The sequence below is a fragment of the Uloborus diversus genome, chromosome 6 (genome assembly GCF_026930045.1).
Source record: "Uloborus diversus isolate 005 chromosome 6, Udiv.v.3.1, whole genome shotgun sequence".
In the NCBI taxonomy this organism is placed as follows: Eukaryota; Metazoa; Arthropoda; class Arachnida; order Araneae; family Uloboridae; genus Uloborus; species Uloborus diversus.
Genome location: NC_072736.1, coordinates 2,266,978 through 2,279,812, shown reverse-complemented (window position 1 = coordinate 2,279,812; position 12,835 = coordinate 2,266,978). Strand labels below are relative to the sequence as shown.

General features: G+C 37.0%; 1 protein-coding gene across 1 annotated transcript; it reads left to right on the top strand.

Moving 5' to 3' along the window:
* Positions 1-4,388: 4,388 nt before the first annotated feature.
* Positions 4,389-12,065, top strand: LOC129224144 (uncharacterized). Its single transcript, XM_054858560.1, has 4 exons — positions 4,389-4,858; positions 5,522-5,741; positions 9,441-9,588; positions 10,264-12,065. The coding sequence occupies exons 1-4, from the start codon at positions 4,389-4,391 to the stop codon at positions 12,063-12,065; spliced, it is 2,640 nt and encodes an 879-aa protein (XP_054714535.1).
* Positions 12,066-12,835: the final 770 nt, after the last annotated feature.

Genomic DNA, 12,835 nt, shown 5'->3' with positions numbered 1-12,835 from the left:
CAGGCAGTGTGAATTGTCACTTCTTTTAAGAACTTCAAAAAACGTTGATGTTCTTCATTTTGCCGTTTTGCGCTGCATCTTTTAAGATTTTCTGTTCCCTTCTCCTTCACAGTCTTTATTTCGCATTCATGCAAACTGATTTCGCAAATAATAATGATAATAATAAAAAAAAAAACATCTTGGTCAGGCGTAATCATTTCTAGGAAAAAAATTGTAATTCAGAACACACAAATTGATAAAACATACTCTCGCTCAAACCCTGAAGTGACCAACATGAGTAGCTATTGAGTCGATTCATCTCATTTGGAGAAAAAAAAAGGGAGGGATGGAATGGGGGGTGTTTTGTTTAAATTAAAGGGAACGGAGGCATTTACCCTCAGCTGTGAAAGACAAATGATTTCCAAGGTCAGACTGCCGGCGTTTCTCCTTTTTAACTCCGTTATCCGATGCGCTTTCACGCACTTCGTTGGAGGGGTTCAGAAAAAGTGAGACTTTCAAGAAGCTGTAACTCGCTTGCTTTTCATGCTACAAAAATGTTGTAATGACAAAAGTTGAAGGAAATTTAATCCTCTTTAACATTTGTATTGGAAGTTTTTTTGTAATTTTAACCATTTTTGAGATATTTTGAAAATACTACAAAAAGTCACAAATTTTTGGGGGTTTTCGGCCCCCAAAAGTTCTCCCGAGGTCTTTCGTGTTGGATAACTTGGTTTTTTCATATTGGCACTAGTATACACAAATTCAAAAAATAAAATCTTTGACCCCATTTTTTGTAAGGCAAGCCCGTTTTTTTCTACCTATTGACTGGACTAAACAGACGCATCAAATATGCACATTTGAAACGAAACAGATGTGCTTGTTACAAATAAGAACATAGAGCAATTAGTATTTTTTAAATATGTCGAGGCGTGATACAAACGAACGTTTGGCTAGCATTTACCACTTTCTAGAAGACAAATACATGCATGGCAGCATCCAGCTTTTAGTTTCGGAGGAAACATATCCTCATATATATAATAGCAAATGATCGAGTAACCCGCGTGTTTTAACAATGAAACTTGCGCCACGGCATGATAACTTGATAATATGTTTTGGTAATGTTTAACATGCTGGGAAAGATTTTACTGTGACAAGGCTGAACTCGATCCGGCAACTTAACAGTTTTACTGGTAAGACTGTGTCATTTCAGGGGAATAAAGAAAAGAAAAAATGGTCAAAAATGAACGCTACCTACTGGAGTTTTGGGTTAATCGACTGGAGTTAGGGTTACAATTTTAAGTATCAAAATATCACCAAGCAGGCAATGGCTTCGTTCAAATGTAGAAGCAGTTTTCACCCGTCATACCTTGACGGGCGATTTTCTAGTTAGTAAATAATGTTCAGGAACTTATAGAAGTAGATTCATATTGACAGAAGGAATATTAAAAAAAATAAACAAATAAATAAATAAAACATTTTAAAATAAATTTATGAAAACTTTGTTATGAAACACCGAATGTATGTGTGTGGGGGTGGGGGCATTCAATTTACCGGACCCCCTTCAAAGGATTTTTCTGTATCCGCCCCTGCCCCATGCTACTGAGCGTTTATTCTAAAAAACGTTATGGATGAATGTGGCAGATTGAGGGAAGGAGGGGGGGGGGGGAGTGCGAACTAAACCATATGAACTAAAGTATTGTTGTCCCGCCTCATCTCCAAAAACTTGCAATGTGGCCCATGAGTAAAAAAGGTTGAAAAACCCCTCTCTAAACCATATTCTAAACCTACATTCTCTCGAAACCTACATTCTTCTTATTTATTCAGACATATATTAAAATAAAAAGCGTATGTATTTGAATTAAATAGCAATCTAAAATCAAAGCATAATAATTTATTTCTCTTACCTTTTTGATGAAGGAAAGAACAACGTTTCATGTTGAGTGGTGGGGTGGGGAGAGAAAAAAAAATCTGTCAACGAAAGCGCCTTTCGTTACTCTAAACTGCCCATTTTGTGCATAAGCCCTCAAGTTCCCGCTAAAAATCATCACACCCCGAGTGAATCACTGATTAGTCTGGAATTTACACCACTGAGTCTACCCGATGTACAGTACAATGATGACTGGATGGCGACAACAATTAGCACCCCTTAACCCGCAGGGGATGACATGTTTTCGTAACCAGTCGGGCGGTTTTAAACTAAACGAGTAGGAATAAAAAGAGAAAAACTGCTTTTGGTTGACAGCTGGAAAATGCCCGATGTAATTCTGTTGCTCAAGAGGAAAGAAAAGAAAGGTTTGAAATCTTTTTACAAAAACGAGGAGTGGAACCATTGTTGAATTTTCCTATGTCGCCCAGTAGTTCGATTTTGCATCTTCTAGGCGACAGAATTTTTTCACTACGCGACGTTCGTGTCGCGTAGTACCTATGTTAAAAAATGCTCTGCAACAAACTATAATTGCATTTCCAACAAAGAACTATATAGTGCACATTTACTGTAAAGATATATATATAACTGAGATCTAAAAGAAGAAATACTGCAATATATACAAAATAAGCTGAAAACGTCGATATTTGGTTAATTTCGCGTAACTTCGCGGCTTATGTGCGAACTAAAAACTTTCAAGGAATGTAAATATTTTCAAAAAGAATATTAAAAGGAAGCATTTAAACTAGATTAGAATAAAAATTTTGACTATTTGGATTTTTAAAAAAACATTTGAAAATTGACTTTTTTTTTTCCTTTTTTTCAAATTTTGCTGCCAATGCGCAATTTGAAGACATAAATATTAATTATTTTTATTATTTTTTCTATGCTTAGGATGGCAATGCACAACTTTTTTTTGCTATTAGAAGTTTCTTCTCGAAAATATCTTTTTTTTGGCCAACCCCAATGCACATGGGCGGCGGGAGGGGGTGAGAGGATCAGGGAAGAAGAAGGTGAACTCTACACCGGAGGCGATGCATTGGCACCCCCCGACTTTCGGGAAAAAAATTAATTGAGAAAAAAAAATTGATATTTTTTTAACATTGAAAAACAAATAAATAAATAAATATTTGTACTAAATAAATTAAATTAATTTTTAAGGAAAGGACGAAGTGCATCACGATAAATCACGATGTCGTTTATGTCTGGCACTATGTCCGGCAGGCGATACAAAGGGTGCACTTCAGATCCTTGGCTTTAAAAATAAAATTTAACAAAGAATTTTCTTATTTCAAAATACTTGAAAACTACAAAATACATCATGAAAACTATTTACCTGACATTTTGTACACTCAAAGCAAATACCGAAAAATGAATTGGCGATTCCAATGAGAAAAAGTGGGCGTTGCCCGGATGATCAATGTCGGACCGAAACCTGTAACTAACCGTGGCCGTAGTCGCATTTTACATAGCAAGCTTTGTTGATTTTCCCATTTGTTGCGAGCTCTAGCCTATTTCGCATTTCTTTTTACATAATAATCTCTTATTTGTGCAGTATTTTTATATATTTCAGTGTTAGGGGGGTATTATGTTTAGTTTCGTCCAGTGTTGTAGTATAATATCTGTACAACTGTCATTAATGTCAAGTAGTACTAACATAGCTTCCTTGTTATGTTTTCGTTATCGGTGTGAATTTATAATGTTACTGATATAGCGTTTGACTTCGCATTGCATGTTTCGAGTGTTTTTTATCTCTTAATTGCAAAAAGATAATTGTACCCCCTGTTTGCTCCTACCGTCAAGAGAGGGCGCCACCAGTAAAGAGACTTTTAAAAAATATGTATTTTTTGTTTTGTGTATTCGTGGGCGGGAATGTGATGAGAGTCTGTCTAGAATCGAAGAAGATGGTTAATGTTTAGTGGTGTAAATAAATCGAATAAATCTAGAAAAAACCCCCGAAAAGGAGTCATCTATTGCGTTTAATGTTTTCAGAGTGAATGTTGGTGAGTTCTTAAACTTAGCTTTCCAGGAAAAAGGGTAAGCCAATCATTTTATTATTAAATGAACTTACAATTCAAAACATGGAGGCACCGGCGAGATTTGTTTATTAATTGTTGATGTATGCATCATAAATCGAGTTAAATTCAGTAGATCATTTCCTGGAAAGTAGAATGTTTATTATTCTTACTAGAATCGAAAACGCTAATGATCTTATATAATCGAAACTAGATGTATTCTGAAAACGAAATTCGTCTGAAAGAATTCTTAATCTTTTGATGTGTTTATTATTATATTATTTAAGTCCAGAAATGTATGTCAGTTAATTCAAAAATATTATTATTACTTGTGAATTCGAAATGCAAGAAATCTAAATTAGTAAATTCGAAGAATTTGTTTATTATTTTGAGTGACTGTATATTCATAGTAACTAATTCTGAAAAGCTGTATTTGAGTTGTATAGTTGCATTGGGTTATTATTTAAAAGATGGCTCCTACTAAAGAAAAAAGTAAAATACCATTAGTGTTCCAAACTCAGATAAAAGAAATCAAAAGGTATTCTGAAAGTGTTGATGATGTAATAGAGTCTAATAATATTCAGAAAGTTCTTGCCTTTAAAGGTAATATATTAAAATGTCTAGAAAGGTTAGAAGACAATTATTATGAGTTTTCTGTTTTGGAAAGCTTTGTGGAAGATGTAGAATATGAAAACTTTACTAATTCTAAAGATTTGGCTGATTTGACATTGGAAAAAATTGAGTCATATTTAACTAGTATTAATAGCAAGCTACAATTCGAAGACGATAAATCGAAAGTGAATGCTTATTCTAACATAAATCTTCCTAAATATGATCTTCCACAATTCGCAGGTGATTTCAACTCTTGGTTGAGTTTTAAATCTATATTCTCTAGTTCAATTGATTCTAATGAATCTTTAACAGATATTCAAAAACTGCAGTATTTACAAAATGCTGTCACTTCAGATGCTTCTAGATTAATAAAAGGATTCGCAATAACTCATGAAAATTATAAACAAGCATGGGAAACACTGTTGAATCGGTATGATAATCAGAGAGAATTGGCATTTTCCCAATGCAAAAAGTTCTTCTCTCTAAAAAATGTTAAACCTACTTCAGAATCAATTTGGGCCATGATAGACATTTGTAATGAAGTACTCAGAAATTTTAAAACATTAGGATTAGAATGCAATCAATTGGTAGAACTTCTATTAGTATTTTCTCTTCAAGATAAGTTAGAAGATTCTATCAAAGTCAAATGGGAATTAACCCTTGAAGATAAAGATTTTCCTTCATTAAATAAGTTTCTTTCATTTCTTGAAAAGCAAGCCAGAAGTCTTCAAGGTATCAAAATTACACCACTCAATGAAAAATCAAATAAAGTAACTCACAAGCCTTATTCACTTAAAACTACTGTAGAGTCAGATGACTCATGTAAACTTTGTTCTTCATCTCATTCATTACATAAATGTGAGAAATTTTTAAAGATGAATATAAATAATCGATGGAATTTTGTTAAAAAGTCAAAGTTATGCTTTAATTGTCTGCGAGGGAATCATAATGTTTCATCATGCAAATTTACAACTTCTTGTCGTGCTTGCAGGCAAAGACATCACACTGTACTTCACCAGTTCCAAAGTAGTCCTAGAGAAATCCCTGTCTGTAATTCAAATCAGAATCTAGCTGTTACTAGTGACCAGAATGTAGTTCAGCCATTGGCTACATCTCAGGAACAGTTTTGCCTTGCAGGACAAATGAATTATTCCAATTCAATTTTGCTCTCTACAGCCATTGTTAGAGTTAAGAATAGTCAAGGACAATATGTAAACTGCCGAGCCTTGATTGATGGCGGATCTCAGATCCAGGGCCGATCCTAGCAGGTGTGCAGGGTGTGCACCGCACAAGGGCGGCCAAAGAAAGGGGCGGCCGCGGGCCGCATCATATAATTCTTATAATCAAGCAAAATTCCTCAAGAATTTCTCACAAGATAACTTATAATTAATCGAATCAATATGCTGAATTTTAAATGTTCAATTATGAAAGTACGTAAGTTTCGATTTCCTGACAGCATAGCATAGTTTAAGAAAAATAGAATGTTAGGGAACATTTTGTTGGTTCATTGTCTATTAGTATCTACTCTTTACACACATGCTTCATTTGTTTGCAAAATTTGTGACAGAAACCATTAATCAGGCAAGGATACAGGGGAGGAGAAATGAGGGAAATGGTCCCCCCTCCTGAAGCATGAAAGTGTGCCTTCTAAAGGGAGCACCGAGGGCGGCCACAAATGTTTACCCCCCCCCCCCTCCTTCCTCCCAAACTTTTATAGACCTAAACAATGAAGAAATATTTTATTTATAAAAAAAAGAAGCTATCTCGCAAGCATTTCAAACAACAAATTGTGTGTTCAATAATCGTGGATGCGTGGAGAGAAAGTGGAAAATTGCGAGTCCCCAGGGAGTCAAACATATTTGAATGACGAACAAAATTTTGTAATTTTCCCCCTTTACGGTAATTTTTTCTAATTAAGATCCGGAATGAACTGCCCGGTTTCTGATCAGGTAGGAGGACAGGGCTCTTGCACCGGGAAGCAAATTTAAATGTGACTCTAAAACGAAGATCCAAAAGAATGCCATGACCTCCTTGACGAGACTAAAGAAGACTTAAAATTGCGTTTCTAGGACTTAAATTTCGGAAACTTTCGCTGGTTGAACCACCGATCTTAAGGACCCAATTAAGTCTCTGAGTCACCCCTTCCACCTTAACTTAATCAAACACAGTCTAAAAATGTTGGCCCTCAATGTCATCAAAAATTGCTTAATGACATTTTTCGGATTTCTTTTTCAAAATTTTTGCGATGGAGTGCCCCGAAATCCATTCCCAAACATTACTACCAAGGACAGTCTCAATTAGCATCTTTAGAGAGGCCTCTAATCCCGCCCCCTCTCACTTAACGTACTGAAAAACAAACTAAAATTGCGTTTTTCAAACATCAGTTTCAAGAACTTTTGGAGAAGAATCCCGGATCCCCCTTTTCTCCAATCTTATCACTATAAACCTCAAAATTTCGTTTATAGATGGTTCCGTGGAGCTACAGAACCCTTCCTGCCTAAACTAGCCTGAAATTGACTTCAGTTTCAAAAAAACAGTTCGTGAGGGCACACTGAACCCCCGAGTCTCATTGTTCTCAAACAATGCCTAAAATATGATTTTGGGACTTCAATTTTTACGATATTCCAGATTAGAACTGCCTGGCTTATTAACTTTTTACAGCGCTAGGGCATACCCATCAATGGTCGAAGTGAGGTGGACAAAAGTCAATAGTTGTATTTTTTAGATATTAATATCGAAAAATATCCGAAAGATCCACCGAAGCTTCCCAGTTTCGTTAACGTCACCAAAGATAATACATAATTGCGCTTTTAGAAATATGCGTTTGGGAGCCCTAAAACCCTTCCTTCCCAAAAATAGCCCATAATGGATTTTTCCGAAAAATATTTCGCTTCAGAACATTTTCACGTTACCCCTATAGTTTTCAAATATAGCCAACAATGGGTTTTCGAAACAATAGTGCCGAGAAACACCCGGAGGAAGGCCGCCAGATCCCCTACCGTAAGCAAAGACAGCCTGAATTTGCGTTTTAAACTTCAATTTCGAAAACATTTCGATGGGAGACGATTGAATCTCCCTGCCTCCCTCTAGCAACGTCAACAAAGGTAACCCAAAATTGCGTGTTTAAAACTTCAGTTTCGGAAAATTTTCGGGAAGAGCGCGATTCTTCCTAAACTACGCTCACCAAAAATAGCTTCGAGTTGATTTCAATTTTGAAAGAAATTTAAGAAAGAGCTCCAACATTACTTTCCCCTGAAGTCTCGAAAAAGTTCCTAAAATTGCGATATTTGACGTCAATTTCAAAAATTTCTCCATGCACCTTGAATATACCCGACTCTTTTGTCCTTGCAACCGAAAACAACCAAGATGAACTAAAACTATTTTTCATACGCCAATTTCGATAATTTTCTCGGAGCAATCCCCCCTCCTCCATCCTTCCTCTGATGTCACCGAAGACAGATTATAAAATGCTTTTTTGCGACGAGTAAATTTTGGCATCTATTACTTTCTTAAAAGCTATAAATTGTACGTAAGGGGTTTCTTATTATAAAACTTTTCTTCCTTCTTATAAGTTCATCATTCTTCTGCTTTCTTTTTTCTTTTTTTTTTTAAATTAGAACTTGGTATAGAAATTTGAAGAAAGATTTACATGGACATTAAAGATTAGTCAAAATATGAAAATTACTCTTGAGGGGCGGCACATTAAATCTTTGCACACGGGCGGCCGACACCATAGGATCGGCCCTGCTCAGATCTCTCTAATTACAGAATCGTGCTCAAAAAATTTAAACCTTCCATTTTATGAATCAAGAAATACTATTTTGGGCTTAGATAACAAAGTTGCTGCTTATGCTACTAAACGAGTAGAACTTCAACTTTCTCCTCATTTTAATCAAGATATCTTTGCCGTAAATGCTTTAGTAGTAAAGGAACTCACTTGTAATTTGCCTAACTTCATAGTTTCAAAATTCGATTGGCCTCACATTAATGGACTACAGTTAGCTGATCCTTCGTTTTTTATTAGTCGTCCTGTCGATATGATTCTAGGAGCTGATATATTCTTTGATTTAATTCAGTATGGAAAAATATCTGGGTCTAAAAATCAACCATCTGCTCTAAACTCCAGGTTAGGCTGGTTGCTTTCTGGGAAAGTTTCCACAGCTTGTCAGAGCGAAAGGAAGGTCATGTCTTTAATCAATTGCCATGCATTGCTCGACTTACAAAATCAAATAGCCAAGTTCTGGGAACTTGAGTCAATTCCAGATGCCAGTAACCTCTCAGAAGAAGATCAAGAAGTCGAAAAATTCTACCTCGACCACACAAGGAGAAATCGGGATGGTAGATATGTTGTAAGTCTTCCTTTCAAAAACGACAATGCATTGGGTGATTCTAAAGTCCAAGCCAAGAAACGATTCTTCTCGTTGGAGAAGCGCCTTCAGGACAATCCAGAGTTAAGAGATAGATATGTGAAATTCATGCAAGATTATGAAAATCTAGGCCATATGCAACTTGTCCCGAATTCAGAACTTTCGAAACCATCCTCTAAATGTTTTTATTTACCCCATTTTGGAGTTGTTAGGGAACAGAGCGAGACTACAAAGTTACGAGTAGTCTTTGATGCTTCTGCCAAAACTGATTCGAAATTATCCTTAAATGACGTTCTTCATACAGGCCCCAAGTTACAAAATGAACTATTTAATATTCTGTTAAAATTCAGATGTCACAGGATTGCTTTAACAGGAGATATAGAGAAGATGTTTAGGCAAATTCTAGTTTCTGAAGATGATGCAGACTTTCAACGAATATTCTGGAGGGAGAGACCGGAAGAACCGTTAAAAGAGTATCGATTACTCACTGTAACATACGGGACAGCTTGTGCCCCATATCTGTCCATTAGAACAATTCAGCAGCTAGCTCAAGAAGAAATCAAGCAATTTCCAGAGGCATCTAAAGTTGCTCTAGAGGACTTCTATGTAGATGATCTTCTGACAGGAACAAATTCGAAAGAGGACGCCAAGAAATTAGTAAGTCAAGTAATCGAACTCATGAAGAAAGGAGGTTTCCCTATTCGAAAATGGGCGTCCAATGAATCATGTGTGCTGGAATCATTACCACCAGAATTACGAAGTTCTTCGGGATCTCTGCACATAGAAGAGGATCATTTGATGAAAATCTTGGGAATCATATGGAATTCAAAGGAAGACACATTCAGAATCAACATCAGCCCACCAAATGAAGTTAGGCCAACCAAACGGCAACTCTTATCCACCATCGCCAAGATTTATGATCCTTTGGGGTTCCTGTCACCTACGACAATTCAGTTGAAGATCCTGATGCAAGATATCTGGAGAGAAAACATCTCTTGGGATGATCCGGTCACAGACTGCATTTCCGAATCATGGACCCAATTCAGGAATCAAATGAAGCATCTGGCAGAGATTCAGATTCCAAGATACCTTTCAGGAGATGCTACAGCAAAGCGAGTTCTTCTCATAGGTTTTTGTGATGCTTCCCAGCGTGCATACGCTGCTGTTTTCTACTTAAGAGCTGAGCTGGTAACCGGAAAAGTCCATGTTTCAATGATAACATCTAAGACAAGGGTAGCTCCTGTAAAATCGATAACTTTGCCCAGACTTGAACTTTTGGCAGCTCTGCTTCTTTCTGAACTCTACGTTGTTGTGTTAGAATCTCTGAGAAAGGCAATTCAAATCGATAAATCATTTCTTTTCTCAGACTCGCAAATTGTTTTGGATTGGTTGAAATCATCTCCCAGCAGATGGAAAACCTTTGTTGCCAATCGTATCTCAAAAATTCAAAAAATGACTTCTGAAGCATCCTGGCAACATGTGAAGAGTCAAGAAAATCCTGCCGATTGTGCTTCACGAGGTATTGCAGCTTCCAAGCTAAAAGTTCATAAACTGTGGTGGTCTGGGCCACAGTGGCTAAGTCAGGATTTTTTACACTTTCCATCAATTGATTTGTCGACTTCCTCTGAAGAAGACGTGAAATGTGAGAAGTCATCCACCGTTCTTACTAATGTCTCAACATCAAGTCAAGGCAGCTATTTTTTGGAAATCATAGCTAAGTATTCATCATTCTCACGTTTAATCCGAGTCATAGCTTGGTGTCAAAGATTCATCAAAAATTGCAGATCCTCTAGAGTTACTGGTGTGCTAACATCAAAAGAGGTAGATGATGCTACCAAGATAGTTATTCAAACTGTACAAGAATCACAGTTTCATTCCGAAATTCGACTCTTAAAGAAGAGACATCCTCTTCCCAACAGCAGCAAGCTTCTGCCTCTAGGTATTTTTCTGGACACAGATGGAATAATCAAAGTTGGAGGAAGATTAAAAAATTCGAGCCTGAGTCCAATTCAAAAACACCCAATCCTCCTTCCTAAGAGCCATCACTTCACTAATCTGGTCATTCAGTATTTTCATCATATCAGTTTGCACAGTGGACCTCAAATTACCTTATGCTGCATTCGACAGAAATTCTGGATTCCTTCTGGCAGAGGAGTAGTCGGAAGACTTTTATCCAAGTGCCAAACCTGCTTTCGCTTCAGAGCTAAATCGGGTGAGCAGCTCATGGGGAATTTGCCTGCAAATAGGTTCAGCGCTGGCAGAGCGTTTTTTAACGTTGGCATCGACTTTGGAGGACCATTCATCACCAAACCCAACGTTCCCCGAAGCAAAGTAAAATTAAAATCCTACCTAGCGCTCTTCATTTGCATGGCAACAAAGGCTGTGCACCTTGAGGTTGTTTCGGACCTCTCAACAGATGCCTTTTTGGCAGCATTCCGGCGCTTCATATCCAGACGAGGAAAACCTATCAACATGTTTTCCGACAATGCAACTAACTTCAAAGGAGCCTCTTCATATCTAAAGGAACAGTTCAAGCTAATCAAATCTGTTGAAGTGCAGAACTTTGTAACTCAAGAATCCATTAAATGGCACTTCATACCCCCCACGGCACCTCACGTCGGCGGACTCTGGGAAGCTGGCATCAAATCGACCAAGCAGCTTCTAAATAAAACAATGAAATCAGCTGTTCTGAACTTTGAAGAGCTTGTGACATTGGTAACGCAGATTGAAGCATGCTTAAACTCAAGGCCTCTAACTCCTCTGTCTAATGACCCTCAAGACTTGCAACCTCTTACGCCAGGACATTTCTTGATTGGTGCTCCAATGACTTCTTTTCCAGAAGAGGTCCCTTCACAACCAGCGTGCTTAAGGAAGCGATGGAATTTAATTCAACATCTCCGAGGTCAGTTCTGGAGGAGATGGCACCTGGAGTACCTAAATCAATTACAACAAAGAACCAAGTGGAAGAAACCAAGACGAAACCTGAGAGTCAACGATTTGGTCCTTCTGAAGGAGGACAATCTCCCACCTCTGCAATGGAGCCTAGGCAGAGTTGTTCAAGTATTTCTTGGAGACGATGGTGCTGTTCGAGTCGTGGATGTCAAGACCCAACGAGGACAATTCAGACGCCCTATTACCAAGTGTTGCCTACTGCCAACGGAAGACTGAACTGATAGTCCAGGCGGGGGAGTATGTTTGCTCCTACCGTCAAGAGAGGGCGCCACCAGTAAAGAGACTTTTAAAAAATATGTATTTTTTGTTTTGTGTATTCGTGGGCGGGAATGTGATGAGAGTCTGTCTGGAATCGAAGAAGATGGTTAATGTTTAGTGGTGTAAATAAATCGAATAAATCTAGAAAAAACCCCCGAAAAGGAGTCATCTATTGCGTTTAATGTTTTCAGAGTGAATGTTGGTGAGTTCTTAAACTTAGCTTTCCAGGAAAAAGGGTAAGCCAATCATTTTATTATTAAATGAACTTACAATTCAAAACACCCCCTGTGCTTTTATTATTTTAAACATTTTCTGGCAGAAGAGATTCGTTACAGCGGAATGTTTTGAAAATCAAATGATACTGCAATACGCTTTTGTTCACTGCTCATTTTTACTTATTTCAAGTTAATTTCTCTTCATTTCCATGCACTTTCTTTAAAAATTTTATCAGAAGTACACATTGCGATAGTGGCTTTGTTTATACTCAATGAGTGGTATTTGTAATGTAAAACTAAAGTGCAAACATCTAACAGTCTCAGACTAATTTTAGCATTTGATAATGCATAGGTAAAAACAAAAACTTTGAAAATACTACACATGATAGATAAATTTTGTCTCCCCTTATATATCGAACGTTAAAAATTATCCAATGTCCAAATATCTTATGAGAAATATTAATGTTTTAAAAATGGTCTTGAGATATAAAAATTGAATTCTAAAAAACTTCC

What these genes read in the sequence shown, in the direction of transcription:
- LOC129224144 (XM_054858560.1), top strand. Translation starts at nt 4,389, where the DNA reads ATGGCTCCTACTAAAGAAAAAAGTAAAATACCATTAGTGTTCCAAACT. An exon ending in ACAGATATTCAAAAACTGCA is followed by an intron (nt 4,859 to 5,521) that starts GTATTTACAAAA and finishes TCGTGCTTGCAG; the next exon opens with GCAAAGACATCACACTGTAC. An exon ending in AGAATAGTCAAGGACAATAT is followed by an intron (nt 5,742 to 9,440) that starts GTAAACTGCCGA and finishes ACAATTCAGCAG; the next exon opens with CTAGCTCAAGAAGAAATCAA.